At 27.3% G+C, this 23,365-nt stretch overlaps 3 protein-coding genes and 1 long non-coding RNA gene across 5 annotated transcripts; 2 read left to right on the top strand and 2 right to left on the bottom strand.

Moving 5' to 3' along the window:
- Positions 1 to 347: 347 nt before the first annotated feature.
- Positions 348 to 1,461, bottom strand: LOC114934790 (uncharacterized). 2 transcript variants are annotated; one of them, XR_014926186.1, is made up of 3 exons: positions 1,205 to 1,461; positions 978 to 1,125; positions 348 to 731 (listed from the first exon to the last, which is right to left on the bottom strand). It is a non-coding gene; the product is annotated as an uncharacterized LOC114934790 (long non-coding RNA). The 2 variants fall into 2 exon arrangements; XR_003820350.2 differs by having other exon boundaries at positions 978 to 1,131; positions 1,205 to 1,457.
- A 4,976-nt stretch (positions 1,462 to 6,437) lies between these two features.
- On the top strand, positions 6,438 to 8,914 carry Spt-I (serine palmitoyltransferase subunit I). The gene is made up of 2 exons (XM_029307499.2): positions 6,438 to 7,548; positions 8,200 to 8,914. Exons 1-2 carry the CDS (start codon positions 6,657 to 6,659, stop codon positions 8,709 to 8,711), a joined length of 1,404 nt encoding a protein of 467 aa, XP_029163332.1. The 5' UTR covers positions 6,438 to 6,656; the 3' UTR covers positions 8,712 to 8,914.
- A 1,516-nt stretch (positions 8,915 to 10,430) lies between these two features.
- Positions 10,431 to 11,730, top strand: Mpv17 (Mitochondrial inner membrane protein MPV17). Its single transcript, XM_029307504.2, has 4 exons — positions 10,431 to 10,777; positions 10,965 to 11,074; positions 11,185 to 11,406; positions 11,484 to 11,730. Exons 1-4 carry the CDS (start codon positions 10,705 to 10,707, stop codon positions 11,622 to 11,624), a joined length of 546 nt encoding a protein of 181 aa, XP_029163337.1. The 5' UTR covers positions 10,431 to 10,704; the 3' UTR covers positions 11,625 to 11,730.
- A 1,435-nt stretch (positions 11,731 to 13,165) lies between these two features.
- Gclc (glutamate--cysteine ligase) lies at positions 13,166 to 19,655 on the bottom strand. Its single transcript, XM_029307494.2, has 10 exons — positions 19,385 to 19,655; positions 17,219 to 17,328; positions 16,680 to 16,865; positions 16,438 to 16,610; positions 16,111 to 16,328; positions 15,618 to 15,986; positions 14,340 to 14,684; positions 13,755 to 13,936; positions 13,440 to 13,642; positions 13,166 to 13,216 (listed from the first exon to the last, which is right to left on the bottom strand). Exons 1-9 carry the CDS (start codon positions 19,532 to 19,534, stop codon positions 13,465 to 13,467), a joined length of 1,911 nt encoding a protein of 636 aa, XP_029163327.2. The 5' UTR covers positions 19,535 to 19,655; the 3' UTR covers positions 13,166 to 13,216; positions 13,440 to 13,464.
- Between the last annotated feature and the right edge of the window lie 3,710 nt (positions 19,656 to 23,365).

The raw sequence follows: 23,365 nt of genomic DNA, 5'->3' as shown, positions 1-23,365 counted from the left end.
TGTCGGTTCTTTTGATGTCAGTGTCCGAAATCATGTGACATGTCGCCATGTTCTTGATAGTAATAGCGCGCTTATATTTAAATTGTGAGAAAGAAAGGCAACTATATATAAACAATTATTTTTATAATTGTGCAGACAATTATTGTATAAATAACCACAATGTATATTTTCTTGAAATACATATTAGATATGTAACATTAAAGTAACGCAAATAATCATATAAACATAAAAAAAGAAGAAATTTAACAAGTAATAATATTAAAATATACCTATGTGTTATTTAATAAATTATTTTTTTATTATGTTTGTGTATTATTTAATAAATTATTTATATTAAACAAGTAACATATTTATTATTGCCATTTTATTTATAAACATATTGATGTACATTTAGATTATTTACAATTGAAATGTATATAATGTGTAAAATTACGATAAATTCGTGATCAATGATTCCAATTTTTTGTTATACTCTTCAAAAATACGAAATCTCAAATTTTAGATGTATATAAAAATTGATAATAAATAAATGTATATAACAATTCTATGTAATTTACAATTGGTTATAAAAGACTAATTTGTTTTATATTATCAGATGTATTATTGTTTATCTGTTTAATGTACTTAAATTGATTTCTGTCTTGTTATTATGAATACGTATGAATACTTATAAGATAAGCTCCATTTTGTGGATAGGTATGTGTTGAATAATTGAACAGGAATTCAGTCTACTGAAAACAATATTAATTATAAAATAAAACACTTTTTATTAATATTTTTAATATTATAATGTTTAGAAAAAACAAAAATTAGACATTTTCTGCATCTTTAACACACACACACATATATATATATATATATATATATATATATATATATATATGTAGCAATTGTGCTCTAGAATAAATGTTATTGTAATTTTAGAAACAATTAAATTTTATATATACGTATATAGGAAATTGTCAAACAATTAATACCTTTCTGGATGAGATGGAAAGCGAAAAAAGCTCAAGTGACGACTGGAGCCGGAATTTTCATTGCAATCTTGCATTGCGCACGTGAAATCATCAACAACTACGCGACGTTCTATTATTATAACAATGTTTTTTAAAAATATTTTCAGACCTAAAACTTAACAGTCCTTTAATTAACTTGAATTCATTAATAGGCTATATTTATTTTGATAAACACAACCACCACTTACTGTGTTTACAACTCACTGTACACCATATTGTGGATAGTAATCCAACGCATGCGCCGTAGCATTTCTCCGACGCTATTTTTCTTGAGTGACGCTACTGGTTATACATATACTGTGGTACGGATGTGTAATGTTGTGTCGGCAGTTACTGCAATTGGAACGTGATTTGTGTCACCGTGTGCATAAAAGTGTCTAGGGAAATTTCAATTGGAAAGCATCTAGAGATGATTCTGGGGCTCTCTGTCCTTCTCTTTTTTCGCGTGATGGGGACTGCGTAGGGATGGGTAAAAACGGAACAAGCATGCGCCACAGTATAATCATACCCAGTAGCGACAGTGGGCCATTTAAACGTGCCATTTCATTCACATGTGTATGTGCGAAATGACATTTGGGAATAATACAGAGCAGAAAATTAGTTGCGCGATGTCGCGATAGATGGAGCTGCAATCGCGCAGTTAGACAAAGACAGATAGTCATATTATTTTCGTCTCTCTCATGCTGTCTTGTCTTCTGACCACGGTCACGTATTCATAATAACAAGACAGAAATCAATTTAAGTACATTAAACAGATAAACAATAATACACCTGATAATATAAAACAAATTAGTCTTTTATAACCAATTGTAAATTACATAGAATTGTTATATACATTTATTTATTATCAATTTTTATATACATCTAAAATTTGAGATTTCGTATTTTTGAAGAGTATAACAAAAAATTGGAATCATTGATCACGAATTTATCGTAATTTTACACATTATATACATTTCAATTGTAAATAATCTAAATGTACATCAATATGTTTATAAATAAAATGGCAATAATAAATATGTTACTTGTTTAATATAAATAATTTATTAAATAATACACAAACATAATAAAAAAATAATTTATTAAATAACACATAGGTATATTTTAATATTATTACTTGTTAAATTTCTTCTTTTTTTATGTTTATATGATTATTTGCGTTACTTTAATGTTACATATCTAATATGTATTTCAAGAAAATATACATTGTGGTTATTTATACAATAATTGTCTGCACAATTATAAAAATAATTGTTTATATATAGTTGCCTTTCTTTCTCACAATTTAAATATAAGCGCGCTATTACTATCAAGAACATGGCGACATGTCACATGATTTCGGACACTGACATCAAAAGAACCGACACGAAGTGCCGCTACTGGTTATACATATACTGTGTCCGTACTCAGCTCGAGGGCTACTAGTTAGCTGTGTAATCTTCTATTTTCTAGGGACAATTAAATGTGCGGTTGCAAACTGATGGCGGTTATGTTGGCAATTTTCTTTCTTTTTATCTATCAAAAGTTGTATTCAAAAGAAGACTGAAGTATATTTACATCAATAACTGGAAGTATATTATAAGTATATTTATACTGAAGTATGAATATAAACAATAAAAATATTTTAAAAAATATTAAAATATTAAATAAATATTATCAATAAGAAGTTGATATAATGAAAACAATATATCATTTTCTTCGGTTTCTTCGTTTGAGGAAGATGTATTAAATTCGTCAGACGAATTAGTGATTATTTTGTCGTTGAGAACATTTGAACTTGAACTTGTTGAAATTAAGCTATCAAAACTGGATGACAGCTCTGTAGCCATCGCTATAATTATTTTATCTTCCTTTCTAATGATATTGTATATATTATTTTTAATATATTTGTGAAACAAATAATTAAATAATAATTTAAATAATATTAAATAATAGATACGTTAATTTTGCTACAAAATTATATAAATAATTATAAATATATGAATTATATACAACATTAAACGCTAAATAAAATAAAATGTTAAAATACCTATATTTTTCAACTCGAGTCTCGTATAAACAGTTCGATCAGAGCTGGAGGTCGATTGTGTATCTTGGGTGAGTTTGCTCACGAGATGAAAATTACAAAAGTGAAAAGATTTACTAGATATCGACAAATGAAACCGTGGGTACTCTAGTAAATTTCCTCACTTTTGTAATTTTCACCTCGTGAGCAACTCACTCAAGATACACAATCGACCTCCTGGTTCGATCATCACCATCGCTACGGATTATAAAATATCAAGATGGACATAGTTATAAAGAATCCTTCACTATCTACTCAACAGTCGCATATTAACTTTGTTCCAATTGAGTCGTGCACATCGCTACACTTTGTGCCTTCCTGTGTATGTTTGTGTTAAAATGTGTTAAACAATTGGAAAGCATCTTTTTCTCTGTCCTTTAGATCTTTCAACGCTGCCTTTTACAGTAGGGGCCGACCTATGTCTCTATATATATGGCGTAGGTGTAGCAAGTGTAAAGCGGGGACACACACTCTTGCATAAGCGCATAAGCATATGCATAAGAAATTTGATTGGTTGAATTTCTTATGCATATGTTTATAGACCAATCAGGATTCTCATGTTTACGCTTATGCGCCTATGCAAGAGTGTGTGCTCCCCGCTTAAATCTTGTATCTACGTACTCTACGTACGATTGTAAATAATCTTCGTTTAGCAAGTTCTTCTCTTCTTTTTAGTATAAGATAAAGGCAGTACATCTTGTTAATTTGCTCATAATTATTTTTAGATTGCCAAGATGTTTGTGGCATTCATTGCAACTGTCTGCATTTTTGCACTATTAACCTAAAGGGAACAGAAGATCAAAATAATGTCAATTTGACGTCATATTGACTAAATATTGACCAAAAAATGACATTTTAGTCAATATGACGTCAAATTGACATTATTTTGACTTTTCTGTTCTCCTTGGGTATATAACAAATAAATTTCAGATTTTATCATATAAAATTATTTACGTACTCAAACAATGGTTATTGAAACATTATTATTGCAGAATATTCATAAAGTAAATAAAAATTTTTAATAAACTTAAATTTTTTTTAAATTTGCGTATTTTTTCCGTTTCTATTTTTCGGTTTCTGGCATCACATAGAGCAGACTTTTTAACAGGAAATGGTATCCTAACCTTTTTCTTCAACCAAGAACCAACTTTTATTCATAAAATACAAAAATTAGTATACTTTGAGTGTATAGTTGCTAGTTACACAAATGTTTAATATTTTTTTTATTTATATAATTTTATTTTTTACCTTAAAATACCATTTCCGATTTTAATAAATTCCGATTTTTCTTCACTTTTCCTATTTTTTAGCTTGCATGAGATGCCTGGAATTAAAAAAACGGAATGAGCAGACTACACGCTGTGCAGCTGCGCATGCTCCATTCCCATTTTACAATCCCCTTTTTGTCTTTCCGATGTTCGCTATGCATGAGACTGCACCCTTACACTGATTTGATTATTCTTGTTTATCTTTAAAATGCTGATGTATATGGATACGATTATTGACAAACGCCACACAAATATGCATATATTAGCGTATCTTCCGCCAGAAATTGGATTCGGCGTAACGTAATTGCGTAAAAAGTATAAAATAACTAGGCGGAAGCTGATACTGAAATAAGACGATGTGATTGGTCGGCGAAATTTACCGCAAGTTACGCTTCATATGATGGCACCCTTACAGTCTACTCTGTTGTCCTCTTGGCAATAGCATTAGGTTGAATAACAGCAAATGCATTCCCTATGAAATTAAATACGATCTTCCCTATGTGTACAAATACGCACATGAATGCAGGGGGTCGATTGTGTAACTTTTTCTAAAGTAAAAACGTGAAAAGTGAAAAATTTCCACCAATCACGCATTGATTTTAAGATAAAATCGATGTGTGATTGGAAGAAATTTTTCACTTTTCACATTTTTACTTTAGAAAAAATTACACAATCGACCCCCTGATCAAAAAATAATTTTTATTTTGACAACTGTCAAACTGTTAACCCTATCAACAGCAAATCGAGACAGCCAATCAGCATCGCGGAAAAGCGACGACAATGTCAATAACATGCTTTTCTTATAGCGTTATCGATTGGGAAAAAGTTAGTGCGCACCAGTGCGCACTCAGTTCACACGAACACTGGACAAGTTCCATGGGTTGCACTGAATAGTGCAGGTGAAAAAGAACACGCCGAAATTTTCAGTGCCACTTGAGTTGACTAGATTCCGGGAAGAACGAAAAAGTAACCTCGACATCTTGTGTTCAGTTAAGTAATGATTTTTATTATATGTAATTAAATATAGAAGATGATCAAGAATATCACGTATGACAAATATAAAAATTATTATTTTCCAGTATAAAAATGCTATTACATTAAGTACATTAAATATATTTTAAAAAAGGGTATAGGTTCGATGTTTATATAAAAAGATATAACACTTACGGTGTCATTATCCATTTTTTTCACACATTCTACATAATTTACAGTTTTTGGAATTATTCTTTTAGTTCGAAGAGTTGTAATTATTTCTTCTTGCTCGCTTGAACTAGAAGAAGATTCCAAAAATGTCTCCAAAATATTAAAGAGAGCCAAATCCGAATTGCTCATTATGTCGAATTTTCGTTCAAAAGAATGCCCTACTGCTTGCATGCATCCAGTGCACTGAACTGGCACCGTCAAAATATCTCGTGCCACTTAGTGCGCACTATGCGAGTGTTGTGCGTTCAAACGAACACGCAACACTAGCCAAGTGCGCATTGGCACTACCAATCGAACACGCGCCTGACATTCAGTGCAGCCAGTGCACCCCAATCGAAAACGCTATTAGAAAGAGGATATATCAATGAATATAAAATGTTCACAAAATTGCAATCGTCTTCTTGTAGTCATTTTTTTTACAAAAATAGAACAGTCACGGGATAAAACGGTTTCTTTTTAGATTATTTTATCCAAAATATTTTTAATGCCTGCTACTATGCATGCATTAAAAAATTTTTGCATAATACTGTATAATAAATGCATAATACTCTTGTGTTTTATTGCAGATATAATACAAAAATGCCTGATAGAAATCGTTCTCACAAAATCACAACAAAACTGAAGCTCAATTAAAAATGTCAGTGCTATATTTTCTTAATTTTTTGCAACAAAGTTAAAGATGCACTATTTAATAAAAAATATGTTTTTTTGTCACATAAATTCAAATTATAAAATTTTCCTATTTTTAACTTTACTACAAAACGGCTTTATCCCATCCCAATATAGAGTTAAAATAGAACTCGACCATATTGATCATTAGTTCACTCATGCATATTCGTCCAAATGACGCTTAAAACACTATTTCAAAACAAAATATGGAGTTAGCTATCTATATTTTCTTATATTATCTGTGCTCGATATGTCGTAAAGCTCAATTCCGTAATTATAATATGTATATATGCATATAAACTACACCCTAGTGTGTTATCTAGTTTATCAGAATTATCATCATCAATGTTACGCGCTCAAAGATAATATTCCAATTGAAATTTTATCATATAGATAGTCACACCAAAGTAATATTGCTCGGATAACATAAGAATAATGAGTACGAAGTTCTTATTTATCGAATCGGTGGAGATTTTGCGGAGCACCTTACCGCATTATCATACCTTTTTGGAAGTGATCCTGGTGATTTGGCTGGCTTGGTTCATCTCCAAAAGACGCAACCATTCTCTACCCCCAAGAGACCTGGTGGAACGTAAATTAGCCGAATATCGACCAGAATCCCTGGTCCCGGAACCCCCGGAGGGCCATCCCTCGCTGAACCCCAAATACGTCACCTCTAGGATCGGGAAACGAATAACGGTGAATGGCAAAGATTGTCTCAATTTGGGTACCCATAATTATTTGGGACTGAGCGACAGTGAGGAAATAGTTAAAAGCGGGGTGGCGGCCATTGAGAAATATGGCGTCGGTTCTTGCGGTCCACGAGGTTTCTACGGCACCGTCGACGTGCATCTCGAACTGGAGGAACGTCTCGCAAATTTTATGAACGTCGAGGAGGCCATCATCTACTCCTACGGATTCCCTACTGTGGCGTCCGCCATTCCGGCTTATTGCAAACGTAACGACTTGCTATTCGTAGATAGCCAGGTGAACTTCGCCATTCAGAAAGGATTGGACGCGTCTCGTGGAAATATTCAATATTTTGAACACAATAATGTTCAGGATTTTCATAGGCTCTTGATGGAGCAAGCCGAAGTTGATAAGCAACATTCTAAGAAGGCAAAAATCAAACGTTTCTTGATTATAGAGGGTATATATATGAATACGGGAAACATTTGTCCTTTACCAGAATTGTTAGAGCTTTGCAAGAAATATAAATTGAGGATTTTTATCGACGAATCGATATCGTTTGGCACCGTCGGTTTGCATGGAAAGGGTGTTACTGAATATTTTAACATTCCCAGAAGCGAGATAGACCTGATAATGGGTAAGAAAAATTATACATTGCAAAATCACAAATGATAAAATATGACCTTCATGTGATCTTGAAGAACTTCCTATAAAGGTAAACTTTCACATCTTAAATAGAAATCTCCAATTTTTATTGTATATTCTTGATGCTGATGTCAAGGTATGTTTTCAAAATACACTGGTTATATATTCTTGATGCTGATGTCAAGGTATGTTTTCAAAATACACTGGTTATATATTCTTTTTACTTGAGATCTTTTTAACTTATAAGCTTTATGAGATGTTTCAAGGTCACATCAAGGTCACATCATTATAGTTACATAATAGACTATTTGATTTTCTAAAACTTTTGTATTTAATATTTTCTGCCATTTTAGTCATTATTTTCAAAGACATTTAATCATTATGGAACTTTTGCCATCATTGCATATATATTTTTTTATTTAAATATATTGTTAAACTTTATTAAATATGTATTTATATTATTTTTTATATTTTATTTTATACTTTTTATTAAATTTTTTACTTTATATATTTTATTATACACACACACACACACACACACACACACACACACACACACACACACACACACACACACACACACACACACACACACACACACACACAATAATGATAATGCTTAATATATCCTTATATGCTTTAGGTTCTTTGGAAGGGGCTATAGGAACTATTGGAGGCTTTTGTGTAGGAACATCATTTGTTATTGATCATCAACGATTATCTGGACTCGGTTATTGCTTCTCAGCATCTCAGCCACCCCTTTTAGCATCCGCTGCTATTACTTCGTTAGATATTATGGAAAATAATTTACAAATATTTCAATTATTGAAAAACAATGCCTTAGCAATGGACAGTGGTCTTAAACAAATACCAATGTTAGAGTGCTTAAGCTTTGCGGAATCTCCTTTGAAGCATATATATTTAAAAGAGAAAAAAGAACGTGCTATTGAAGAAAAATTATTATCAGCAATATCTAGTAGATGTATGGAAAATAATTTGGCAGTTATACTTCCTGCTTATTTGGAAGTGGAAAAAATTTTACCTAGACCTAGTCTTAGACTTTGTATATCTGCTAGCTTAAATAAAAGTAATATCAATTTTGCATTAAATGTTTTAAAAAAATGTACAGAGGAAGTTTTATCATTTCATGATTGAAACTAATAAATTAAACTAATAACATTCAAGAAAATTCAAATATATATATATTAGAAATAAACTTAATCAAAATTTATATTACATCACATATATTAATGTAGATGTAATTTGACAAGTAAGAATTTCTTTTTCTAACAAAATATAGTTATTATATATTTATTATTAATATTGCTAAATAAAATTAAGTGAAAAAAAAAAAAAACATTTGATAGAAAATATATTTATAAATATGTATGTATATATGTAATCTTTTTGAAAATATATGTTAGCTATTTTTATGTCATTGACAAAATATTGTTAGAAAACCAATTCTGTACAACTTATGATTATCAAATAGGATACATAAATTTTTTCATATAGACAATGCAAAATGTAAGATATGTGATAATTAATCAAGATATTTGAAAAACCTGAGTTCTTAAGGATTTTTTATTCTGAAAAATTAAAGTGTTTTTATAAAATTTTGTTAAAATTCAAGGAATATTTTTAAAAATTGACAATTAGTATTATATTGCAATAGTTGACAATATATATTAGCAATCAGTATAGTACTTTGTTTTTTAACATTCAAATAATATTGCTTTCTTGTATATTTCTTAAATTAACTTTATGTTTAATTAAATAAATTATCAATATTAAATGCTAAAAAGTGCCTTAGATACTCTATACTTTATTCAAGATTTATATAAAAAAAAAAATACACAGAAATTTATATTTAAATATATTTATCAGATTAGAATCATGTATGTTTATATATATGGTATATATTCAATGCTTTAGTAAAATACTGAATATGTAACACATAATTTTCATCATAATTTTTGACAATAAAAAAATGAAAATATTCAAGCAAAACACATGTTAGGTCTATCTTTCACTTCAAACTTTTCAGTACCTTTTCAAATCTAATATTTGAAATTTAAATAAATTCTGAGAGAACAAACTTCAACAAACATACGCCAGTATTTTTTAGAACTAACACAATAATATTTCAGAACAAATACTTGTAAATGAATTTATAATTATAGCAGTAATGCCATTTATTTTTTTAAGATGCTAATTACCCAGATAACCACAGTAATTATTATGACATCATTTTGATGTCAAAATGCATCATTTGCCATCAAAATAATGTCATAATAATTACTGTGACTATCGGGTAACGATTAACTATCATGTGTTTTTAAAATAAATAGTATAGTTGCAAATTCTATATTTCTTCTTAAAAATTTATAAAAGAAATTTTTTTATACCGATATATTTTAATTTCTCCTATTATTTTATTTTTATGCATAAAAGTATTGAGGTACAAAAATATTTTATAATTTATTTTATAGTTTATGTCTTTATATGTAACAGAGATTACGTCAAATAAAAATATATAAAATATCTGATAAATTATTCAATTTTTGATCATTCTACTTTTATAACTTTATATGCCGAATATTGCAAAGAATCGATTTATATAAAAAAGGGTAATTCCATTTTAAAAAATTCAAGGTGATCTTGTCCTTGACGACATCCCTCAAGATCAAATTAATAAGTCCAGTAAACAAAACTTTTTTTTTTTATAAAACCGCGCATGTGCGAGAAAACAAATTCAAATTCATTTGAAACTTTAATTGTGTATTCAGCAGAAAAAACAGTTTTGCAACTTATACTTTTTCAACATGTTTACAAAGCGGTCGCCGTTTTTTCCAGCATTATATGCAAGTATGCTTAATAAGCGAAACGTGTTGAATAATACATGATCATAACCTATAATAAGTACATTCATTGTCAGCAGAAACATTCATTGACTTATAGCTGCCTATAACTCGATGGAAACGTCAAGCGCCAAACAACGCAGCCACGCTACTTGAATCTTATCTAATCCAATTACGAAGAAGAGAAGATCTTACAAATCTAACTTAAAATTGTTCTATTTTTTTTACTGAATTATTAAACAATAATTGTTTATTAAATGACGTAATGCTGTGACTGATTTATAATTATGCGAAATATAAAGAAAATATATCAGGAAGTGCTAAAAAGGTATCCAGTGGGTACACAGGCAGTGCAAGCTGGTAATATAATTTGTTTTAATACAATTATAAATGTAAAAAGGAAGGTGGATGTAAATATATATATATATATATATATATATATATATATATATATAAAATTATATAATATATTATAAATATATATACAATTATATATATTTTTTTTTATTGTAATATAATATTGAATATGATAATATTGAATGTATAGGAATATTAATGGGACTTGGTGATCAGATTGCACAGAATTTTATAGAAAATTCGAAAACCATTGATTTTGTACGTACAATAAAGTTTGCTGGAATTGGCTTGTTTATTAGTGTAAGTACAAATATTGCGCAATTTATAGAATTTAAAGTGTCTTTTGCACAAATATTTCTAGTGTAGATGCTTAATGTTTTTGAAATTTAATATTATGGTAAATTATGTAGGGTCCAGCAACAAGAACATGGTACGGTATTTTAGATAAATATTTAGGTTCAAAAGGTTATTCCGTTGCAATGAAAAAGGTTGCTTGTGATCAATTGCTATTTGCACCTACATTCATAGCAGTTTTACTAGTTACTATTGGTATTTGTCAAGGAAAAGATATTGAAAAAGTGAAAATTAAAATACGAAATGAATATAGCGATATTTTAGTGAATAATTATAAGGTAACAAATGATTATATTTTATACAAGCTGTGAATTTTCTTTCATTTGCTTTAATATTTGTTTTACATTTTTTTTAGGTTTGGCCTATGGTTCAACTTGTAAACTTTTCTTTCATACCTTTACATTATCAAGCTTTAGTTGTACAGTCAGTTGCTTTATTGTGGAATAGTTATATTTCATACAGAACAAGTTTAGATAAATATAATGAATTTAGATAAATATATATCTGACAAATTTGTATTATATATAAACATATTGTAATTATATATAAACATATAATTTTTAATATGTACACAACAAATAAAATATTTCATATTAGTAACAATTAAAATATCTTGTAAAAATATTTATTTGTATAATAAAATTATAATTTTGATGATTGCATCACATTTTTTTATGTATTAACAAAAAGAGGTATAGAAAAACGAGAAAAAAGGAGAGGAATATATATATATATATGTAATTTTTTGTAACTTTGAAGTTTTTTAATTCTAAATTAATTATTAAAATTATATATATATATATATACATTTCACATCAATAGTGATATCACTAGCAAAATTATATCGCTTTTCTTATATTTTTAATACAAAATAACATTTAAAAATTAATTTTTTAGTATTTAACTTGTAATAAACATTTTAAAAAGTAACAGAAATTATTCCTATTTAAGTAATCAGTAACAATAAGTTTCATAAAATAACTTTCCCAAAACCTTGATATTTTTATATTTAAATGAATTATATTTAAATGAATCAAAAATTTTTTATTAATTTGTGGAATGATTTCATGTGGAATGTCACACTATCAATAAAATTTTAACTTTTTTGTACAAATGGTCAATTCTTCTCCTTTTAAAAATTGAAACTTATGATGCTCTCTTATATATTTATTATATATATATATATATATATATATATATATATATATATATATATATATATATATATATATATATACAGGATTGGGAATAACGAGTTACTTGTAACGAAGTTAGTTATTTTTTTCGGTAACTATAACTTAACTTCGTTACTTTTCTCCATCTGTATCTGTAACTTAGTTACTTTTTTTAGTAACTATTAACTATTTTAACAGTTACTTTATTAGTTACTTTTTTTGGAAACAGGCGCTAAAAGTATCGTTTAAGTATGGTAGCCGTTATATTATTAAATTAAATTTTGATAACAGTAGCATATGGATCTTCATATGATTTAATCTTTTACCTAAAATTTTCATTTTGTGTACATAAAATAATATAACACATAATTAAGATCGACTAATCACAGTCAAATATTTAAAAAAATTCTTAAATGTAATAATTAATCGATTTGCTTGCGACTTTGCGATTACCATTTAGTAAGTTACTATAACTATTTTCACTGTTGTATATAAAGGTCATTCATACATTGATGGTAATTGCAAAGTCGCAAGCAAATCGATCAATATTACATTCAAGAATTTTTTTAAATACTTAACTGTGATTGTGCATAAAATGTAAGCTCTTTATATTTAAAACAATGTATAATTATTTTTAAAAAGTAACTGAAAAGTAACGACTCGTTACTTTTAGAGTAACTGTAACGAGTTATTTTTTAAAATTGGTAACTTGTAACTGTAACTAGTTACTTTTACAAAGTAACTTTCCCAACCCTGTATATATATATATATATATATATATATATATATAAATTATATATATATTTTGTTTAGAAGTAATATAATAGATCTATAACATAAATGGAATATAAAATTACAAATATAAAATTTTGTATTTACGCTATATTTCTCTTCTCTTTTATACTTGTTTGTTCTATAACAAAAATTTTGACAAAAATAATAAACACAAATGTACTTATCTAATTACAAAGATTAACAGTATTAAATATATATATATATATATATATATATATATATATATATATATATTATATATATATATATTATATATATATATATATATATATATTATATATATATATATATATTATATATATATATTATAAGAACATTATAAAAGATATTTACTGATTTACCTGAAATGCCTCAAAATCATTATCATTAACAACTTGCTGTCGAACATTTTTCTGCTTTTGCAACAGCAGCGGGTATAGTGTCGGTAGTTTTAGACGATATGCACTGTCCGAGTAGCTCTGGACACGACACATCATTGGAAACAATGCTATGCATTTTTTTAAGCAAGTCATAGTTGATACGTTGTGTTATTACAGCATCATGCCTGTATTTGCATTTAATATTTTATTAAAATAATATCACATTTAAATTTATTTAAATTTACAATATCAATAATATAAGAAAAAAAGTATACATGATATATGTATATTGCTTACTTATATTCAGGATGTGAAATAACTTCTTTCCTTAACCAGGCTGCAGTTGTTAAAAGTTCTCCAGAAGCTCGTTTCTGTATTAATTTTATGTATCTTTGTATAGTGCAATGTGTATCAGCATCTACATCCATGTTAGCGAGATATGAGTTAACTAATGGGACAAGACCAGGGAATACACCATCCTAAAATAGAGAAAAATAGACTTTATCACTTAGAAAATATATTTATACAAAATGTTGTACATAAAAATATATTAGAATAAATTTTATTTTTATCAATTTAAATTTTCTGATACAACCCTAACACAGGGAACTCAGATATTAAACTGATTGTTCAGAAGTTGGACAAATGTCCAAATAAAATAAGAAATATTCTGCAATATTTTATAAATATTATATTCACGTTTGTAGAAATGTATCAGCATCATTGCAGAAATATTGCATGATATAGTTTGGGAATAGCTATATCTATTATGTAAACTTTTAGGAATATTTCAATCTTGCAAAACAATATTCCATCAATACATCGTGCTGTAAGGGCCTGTATAATAACACAAAATATTATGTATTTTTTCTAAGATAATACCTTTCCATTAATAATTTCGTTAATTGTAAATTCGGTGTATTCTGCTTGAGCATCAGATTTTATGTCTGAAGTAATGTCACGACGAAACCAAAATTTTTCCACCTTGACTGCATCTCTTTTTTGTGCCCTGACCATATTTTGATCAACCTTGCTGATTGGAATTAGAAGATTTAATTTGTAGCTCAGCATGACTCTTGTCAATAGTACCGTGAAACAAACTATTGCGGCATTTTCAAAATCTGTGATTTGAACCTCACATGGACGGAATTCTACACGCCAACCAATAGAAGAGTTTGGCGGTGGTGGTTTAAAACGCATAGTTTGCCAGTTTGTAGACTGTATATTCTAAAATGAAAAAATAGTATATTTTATGATTTTGTTAAAATAATATACAGGATGTCTCATTTAAAAAAAATATGCTTATAAATATACAAAAACATCGTGTTTTAAAAAATAATTTCAAACAAAAGTTGTTTGATTTTGAGGGGCAAAGAAGTTGATAATCTTAATTGAGATTATTTTTCAAGGTTACTTGAAGATCTTAGTTTTTTTAAATAGAACCATCTTAATTTTTTTACATAAATTGATTCCTCACACTGTTTTAAAAAGTTATAGAGAAGATTAATTAAAAAATGAATAGTTTACGAAATATTTTATATTTTAATTTAACATAATTTTACATAAACTATAAAACATTTTATAAAATATTAATTTTGTAATAATTTTTCCTTAATACTTTTGTGCATAAAATAATGAAATTAAGTGACATAAAGAAAACACAGTTGTTTTTAAGAAAAAGTATATAATTTTCAAAATTAATAGCTACATATTTTTTCTTAAAAACAACTGTTTTCTTGCTCTTAATTGATTCTTCTCACTAATTTGTGCATAAAAGTATTGAAGATCATCGAAAAATAAATATTTTACGATATAATTACAGTATATGTAAAAGTATGTCAAAAATACTATAAAATATTTCATAAATTATTCACTCTTGGCCTTATTCTTATAATTTTTTATATTAAATATTAGGAAGTATCAATTATATAAAAAAATTGAAGTGATTTTATATTTAGATTTTTTTTTAAATCAACCAACTTATGTTCAAACCATGTTCTAAAGGTTTTTATATGTATTTAAATATATATATATGTATATATATATATATATATGTATATATATATATATATATATATATATATATATATATATATAATTTTTAAATGAGACACATTGACAATTAATATCCATAAGTTAGCATTACAACTATAATCTTACCTCAAAGTGATCAGTATCTTCCAAATCGTTCTGATGTATTTTTTCGGAAAACAAAGATACACTATCTCTGATAAATAAATGAGCTATGTGTTGCGCGAGCAAGTGATCGATATCATTATCCAAAAGTTGTTTATATATTTCATCATCGTATGTCAAAGGGACATCGTTATACTTTTCTCCTTGTTCGCTAAGATACGAATCAATAGAATCGTATCTAGATTTACTGATTCTGAATTTATTTTCTTTAAGAGGCTTCAATCCACGTTCCTCTTGTGTTCTACAGTCCACTGATGAAGATATGACATTCCATCGACAATCAACATCGCTTATATAACCGCGATAAAATGGACTAGCTGCAGTTAAAGCCAACTATTGAATGTTAAAGAAATGTTCTGTAACGTATGCATGAAAAAAACACTCTGACAGTATGTTATTGTTAAATTTAAAAAAAAAATGAAAAAATTCTTAAGCAACAATATTATTTAATACTAACCATGATAGGGCATAAAGGTGTCAGTTGATCGTATAATGTTCTCGCTTCTTGTATGTTGCACGCTTGAAAGGTAAGTTGCAAACAACAACATCCCATCCCAAAACCCATTGCATCCATGTAAATGTGATTATCTTTAGCTGCCTTAGAGGAGGATCCATCATCTCCCTTGCTGGTAAAATCTTCTTTAAATAACAGAGGCACATTTTCATCTCTGTAAACTAAAAAAAAATCAATTTATGTATCATGAAATTATGCAAAATTTACTCATCCAGATTTTATTATAAACAATAAATAATTTTCAATTTTATCTATAATGCTATTACATACCAGGAATGTTTATGGCTACTTTCTCTCCACGTCGTTCTCTTATGTTTCTAGTTAATGTTTTGAAACGTGGATGACCAGGATATATAGCTTCATCAGGAAAAAATAAGCTTTTGGAGGCACCAGTATCAAATGTTGGACGAGTGGGAGGATCCGTAAAATCAGGAGCTCCTACTCTATAACAGAAATAAGAAAATTTATAAAATATTAATATATTTGGAATATTTAATGTCTTTCTTTACTACCTTGGGAAAACAGTTAAAGACATTAAAACTTCATTAGGTTGTAATAATTTTGTTGCCTCTTGCCGTCGATAACGCATGTTAGCTTCAACCACATTAAAATGAGCTAATAATCCTCCATGTGGTTTTCCAGGAGTTCCTTCAATCATATAAGCACCATATTCTGGTCTCCAAAGTGACTTTACATTTCTGTAAAATAATTATATTATAATGTAGTTGCTTATATGTATATGTAAAAATCAGTCCTATTATATAAATATATATTATAAAATGAAGTATATAATACAAAACAACTTAGTTATCATATTCTTTCAAAAATTTAATTTTTTTAAAAATAAAATTTAGACAAGAAAAGCACAATTTCTATTTTTTCTAATTTTGTACTTTTATCTCAAAAATTAAAAGTTAAAAGGATTACTTAAAATTAACAAAAAAATATTAATAATTTAAACATTTTTAATAATTTTTATTTAATATTTATAATATTATTAAATATAGAAAAAATATTATTTTAATAATTATGTACTATTTTGTGAACTTACTTTGGATCTTCATTTTCTTTTTCATTTAAGATTTTTAATATTTCCACAGCTCTTAAACTAAGTTTTGCAATTTTCAAATTGTCATCAAACTTTATAAGCATGTACTCTACCTGTAAAGATAATCATCTTATATAAAAAAGTTTTATATAATTATTAAATATTAATGAGATTAAAATAATATAAAAAATAAATAACAGATTACAAAAGAAATTTTCTATTTATTTTACATACATTGTTTTGAAATATTTTATACACTGTAATAGTGTAATAAAAATATTTAAACCAAATTAAACATTTAATGTGTGTGTTACTTTAAAAAATAAAATTATTAACTAAAAATAATATTATTTTGTTAAGTATTAAATTTTTTATTAAAAAAACATTCAAATAATCTTGTGCTAATCCACAATTATCAGTGTTTTTATTTAATCAAAAATATTTCTGCAATTTTTTACTGTTATAAAATACAATTTTTTTTAATGTACACAAGAAAAAGAGAAAAATATATTATTCTATAAACATGACAATGAGAAATGTAAGCTTGAAATAATAAATTAATATCTTTATTAGCTAAAAAAAATTATGACGGTATAAACAGGCGCGGTAATAAATTATTACCCAGGAATTATGTGATAATTGCATGCATAATATACAAGATGTATGCATAATATATAAAACATTGTACAATGAACAGAAATAGAAAAGCTTGCCAGAAAGAACATATAAGTAAACCTAATACATATAACACAATTGATTATTAAATAGAAAAATTTACAGAACTTTATAAATTTCTTTATTAAATTAATTATCAATCATATCGCTTTGTCTATTTATATTTTTTGTAATTGATAAAGAAGAAAAAGAGAAATCTTAAGAGTGGCCCAAGTAGCAAACTGATGTCATTAAATGGCAAAATGATGTCATTTTGATGTCTAACATTCAGTGATGACTTTAAAATTAGCTGAATAAAGATGAGATAAAAATATGTAAATTCATCTTAGATAAAATAAAAATGATTTTGTTTTAAACATATCTAGATAAAGGATAAAATTATGTAGATTCATCTAGAACTTCCAGAAAATATTACTTTTAAGATCGCTTCTGTAAACATGGTTATAAAAAAATGTAAATTATAAAAGAGATATAAAAATGTATTCCTACTTTTATTTATAAGTTTGTGTCACTTACTGTTTAAGTTCTACTATTTTTATATGCCATGATTCTAAACCACAATTATCTGAAAATTATTCTAGATAATTTAATAAAGATAATATTTTTTCACACATCTAAGATGTAGATATAGATAATATATAAGATATAGATATAGATAATATATATTTTTCTAATTTATATAAAGATAAGATAACGCCAAAATTTCATCTAGATGATCATTATATAATTTTATTTAGATAACAGCAAATATTGATGACGTCATCATTTGATGTCTATATCATTTGATGTAAATTTTTTTCTTTTTATAACAATAAAACGTGCAGTTTTTATTCGTGGTTTTAGGCTGCCAGATTATCTTCAGTAATAGTTTTGAGCTTAATAGTCCGTATATACAACGGACCAAAGGGGAAAAAAAATTTTATGAAACACATTTGAATACGTCGACCGTTCTGTGGCAACTTATTTGACGTAAATGATGTACATTTGCTACCAGAGAAATACAATTTCTTTGTTCAATAATATTGTGAAAATAATAAATATAATAAAATATATTTCTACTATGTGATTATTAAAAAAATGAAGATGTAGATATATAGATAATACATATTTTTATTATTTATATAAAGATAAAAAAATTTCATCTAGATGATCATCTATATAATTTTATTTAGATAATGACAAACAATGATGACGTCATTTGACGTAAATGACGTGCGTTTGCTACCAGGGGGAATACAATTTCTTTGCTCCACAATATTGTGAAAATAATAAATAACAATTATAATAACATATAATTATAATAACAATTATATTAATCATTATATTAATAATAAAATTTTTTCTGCCAGATTTCTTAATTTTATGCAAAAACGCGTCGAACGAGTGCAAATTTATTGATATTTAAGATAAAGTAACTAAACTGAATAATTACCAACATTGGAAATTAATTTACTTCCAATGTAACCTATTGTTAAATAATATATATGTATGTACCTCGTCACCCCATTTGAGAACGTCTCCTTGTCTATCTCTGAGTCTCTTATAAAGGTTAATGAATTGAATAACTCCATGTTTGCGCACGTGATCGGACAATTTCTTCGTCTCTTCCCAACTTAAGGGACTCCCTTCGGAAAGCAAACCCATCCCGCGATTTCTCGATCGATGAATACAATGACAGGTCTTCGAAGATTGATGTTTCAGAATAAATTTTGTGGAAAAAAGATCGAGATCCAAATCGCGACTTGTACTAACTCGTGTTCGGAAACTTCATACAGAGAGAAACCTGAGAGCGGCCACCGGGATTCAGCGGCTGCGTGTATTAGTGCGCCCCCTGACAAAATGGACATAAACTACGTCGTGACGTTCGATAAAAAGCACGGTAAATGGTTCGATTCCGTGATATAGTTCATGTTCGAACTATTCAGCTAAGAACCAGGTTGAGAACCGAACAGCTGAGTCAGACAAGGACCAACGATCCATCGCTCTGGCTTTGTCTCACCTTACCGATGCGTCTCGTGGATTCGTGCAGCCGAAAGCACGAGCAGGGTTTCGCTTTTCGCGCGTAGCATTCGCGTAATTCGAGGCTTATAATTTTTATAACGTTGACTTTGGGCAATATATCAAAAAATTATGTACATATCTTTTTAATTTGCTTTTTATTAAGGGGATGCCGGAGCGACAACCGAACTCCGATAGGTTAGTACCACACATCCCAATAAGCACAAGTACATCCTATGTACGTACAACGGATGTCCGGTCCGGACATTGTGTACATCCATCGGATGTCCAGATTACCTGCAGCGGACGTACAAGGGACGTCCATTGTACGTCCGTTTGCAACTGGTCTGGACGTCCATAAGTCGTCCATTATTGGTCATTTATGGATTTTAAATGGATAAATTATGTATCTAACGGACGAATTTTGGATCTCATATAAACTAATTATGGATCTAATGGACGAATTTTGGATCTTTTATGAATAAATTTTAAATCTTTAATAAACATATTTTGGTTCTTTATTATACATGTATATCGTTGAAAATGACATTTAAAATTCATAAAGAAGAAATTTATAAGCAATAATAAATTTGACATGCAAAATTAATTCATTTTTATACTAATCATAAAATATTGCAGAATATTTCTTATTTTCGCATTTTATTTATCCGAATTTTTATTTGTTCAATTTTTTCAATTAATTCAATATCTAAATTTTTTGTGTTGGGATAGTATCAGAAAGGTTAAACTGATCAGAATAATTATAACATATTTAACTGTAATAGCCACTTTTTGCATGCGCTTTATAATTCTCTTAACTAAATTTAATAGCGAGATGAACAGCGAATCTTGCGTCGCATAGCGGCAAATGAAGGAACTATTACAAGATAATATTGCATAGTATATTTTGCAATGTCTCCAATAAAATATTAAATTTATAATATTTGCACAATGTTGCTTCAATATTTATTATGATACAATGAAATAAAATATTTATGCAATATTTTAGCAATATTTCGTGCTGTAAGAGAATTTGATGGACATCCTGTGGACGTCCAAATATTAGTCACTGATGGATGTCCGAAATCGGATGTACAATGGACGTTCATTTCATGTCCATGGACGTACATACGTAAAATGGATATAAAATGAACGTCCATAGGACGTCTTGTGCTATCTGGGATATCTAAACATATGCACGTATACACATATACACATGATAGGTTGGCACCACACATATCTAAACATATGCACGTATACAACACATATGCGTGAAAATGTTTTTAATATATAACTTTTTTATTAGACTTGCAATCTCACTTTTAATCGTTTACTAATAATTCTTCATATTATTCTTACCGCGTATACTATATTTCATGCACAGACAAACTGCAGAATTTTTTTATTAAATAAGTATTGTTACGAACTGACACAAAGAAGTCGATAACAAAACTGTAATTTTTTTATTTTTATATGATTTATATATGCAATCATAGCTAACGCGGTCCGTTTTTATAAGTACTTTAATCGTGGAAAAGGATTTATTGATCAGTATAGTCAATAAAAAGTTATTTAAAAAAAAATTAAATATTCGCATTCGGTCGGTAAAAACATACCTCCAGCATCCCCTTAAAATATTTTATTATTTATTTTCCAACTCAAAAGTCATTATAATAGAGATGACTTACTAAATATTTGAGATAGAATAGAAATATTTTGCTAGTAAAGGGATAGGGCGTAAAGTTTACAATTAACTATTTTCAAGAAAAATTAATTTAAACAATACATGGCAATTTTTATATTCGGCTTGGTTAGATTGATTTTCGAGAAGTCGGCGTAGTACATACACTATATAAAGTTTGCGGTTATCATGCTGTTGACTCGGGTGCAATTTTTTATTTATGCAAATTAGAATATATTTAATTATGTAAAACAAAATTAATTTAATCATTTTTTAACTTTTTTAACTTTTGCAATAGCGTTTTATTTGCTTCATTTAATATTAGGTACAATGTATAAAATAAGATTATGTAAAATAAAAATTATCCTGTTGTGTATCTGTATAAAAAATTACCTTACAAATGCAAAAAAAAAAACAAAATTGTTGAATTAATTTTATTTTACATAAATAAAATCTAATTCGCATAAATGAAAAAAACAGTGTGAGTGATTGGAATTGAACCCAATTTGACTTTTAATTACCTAGGCTGTCTTAAAAATTATCCGATTTATGCCGTGTTTGGTGTCGTTTTAATCGCAAAAGTTTCAATAATCCATTAAAATTATATTTAAACCGATAAAATGTAAAATACCAAAATTTAATTTTCTATAGTAACATGTAATATGAAACGAAAAATGATAAAAACGAAAAACATATGAAGAGAGAGACTTCGGAACTCTGATGATATACCATCTCGCTCGCTCTTTACTCGTTCTCGCTCTCGCTTCGACGTCTCGGAAATCTTTCCCTATCTCTGCAATAATTTAAAAATTTAAATATCTTATATATAAAAATTAAAACTTTTAATTTACATTTAATCGAGTTGAAAATAATTTTAATGGATTAATAAAACTTTTGCGATGCAAACACGGCATAAATCGGATAATTTTTTAATTAGACAGCCTAGGTAATTAAAAGTCAAATTGGGTTCAATTCCTATCACTCACACTGTTTTTTTTTCATTTATGCAAATTAGAATTTATTTATGTAAAATAAAATTAATTTTACAATTTTGTTTTTTCTTTTTGCACTTGTAAGGTAATTTTTTATACAGAAACACAATTGGATAATTTTTATTTTACATACTCTTATTTTATACATTGTACCTAATATTAAATGAAGCAAATAAAACGCTATTGCAAAAGTTAAAAAATTATTAAATTAATTTTGTTTTACATAATTAAATATATTTTAATTTGCATAAATGAAAAAAAATACCAGTGACAGGAATTGCACCCGAGTCAACAGCATGATCATGGTGTAATTAGAAAGGTGAAGCATTGCGCATAATGGAGGCCGCTTGATATTTCAACCAATCAGATGCATGCGGTAATGCACCCCGCGAATTTCAATATGATGATATAAAATAAAAATTTTGTGATTAAATTATATTTAAAATAATTATAAATATTTCTTTATATATTACATAAACATAAAAAATAAAATATATTTTATATTTTAAATGAAATATATAAAATTCAATAATTAATAAACAAAGAAGAATTTAATAATTCACAAAATAACTTTATTTGTTATATATTTTATTAAATTATATTTAAAATAATTATACATTTTTTTTTACAATATATTACATAAACATAAAAAATAAAATATATTTTATATTTAAAATAAAATATACAATAATTAAATTCAATAATTTACAAAATAACTTTATTTGTTATATGTTTTATTAAATTATATTTAATTTATTTATTGTCAAGTTTTATATCTCCTGGCTTTCGCCTGCAAGCTTCAAG

This window comes from Nylanderia fulva, unplaced genomic scaffold, assembly GCF_048542155.1.
Source record: "Nylanderia fulva isolate GAGA-0341 unplaced genomic scaffold, ASM4854215v1 Scaffold76, whole genome shotgun sequence".
Taxonomy (NCBI): domain Eukaryota; kingdom Metazoa; phylum Arthropoda; class Insecta; order Hymenoptera; family Formicidae; genus Nylanderia; species Nylanderia fulva.
Note: the sequence above shows the minus strand (reverse complement) of the source record. Positions and strands in the feature narration are given on the sequence as shown.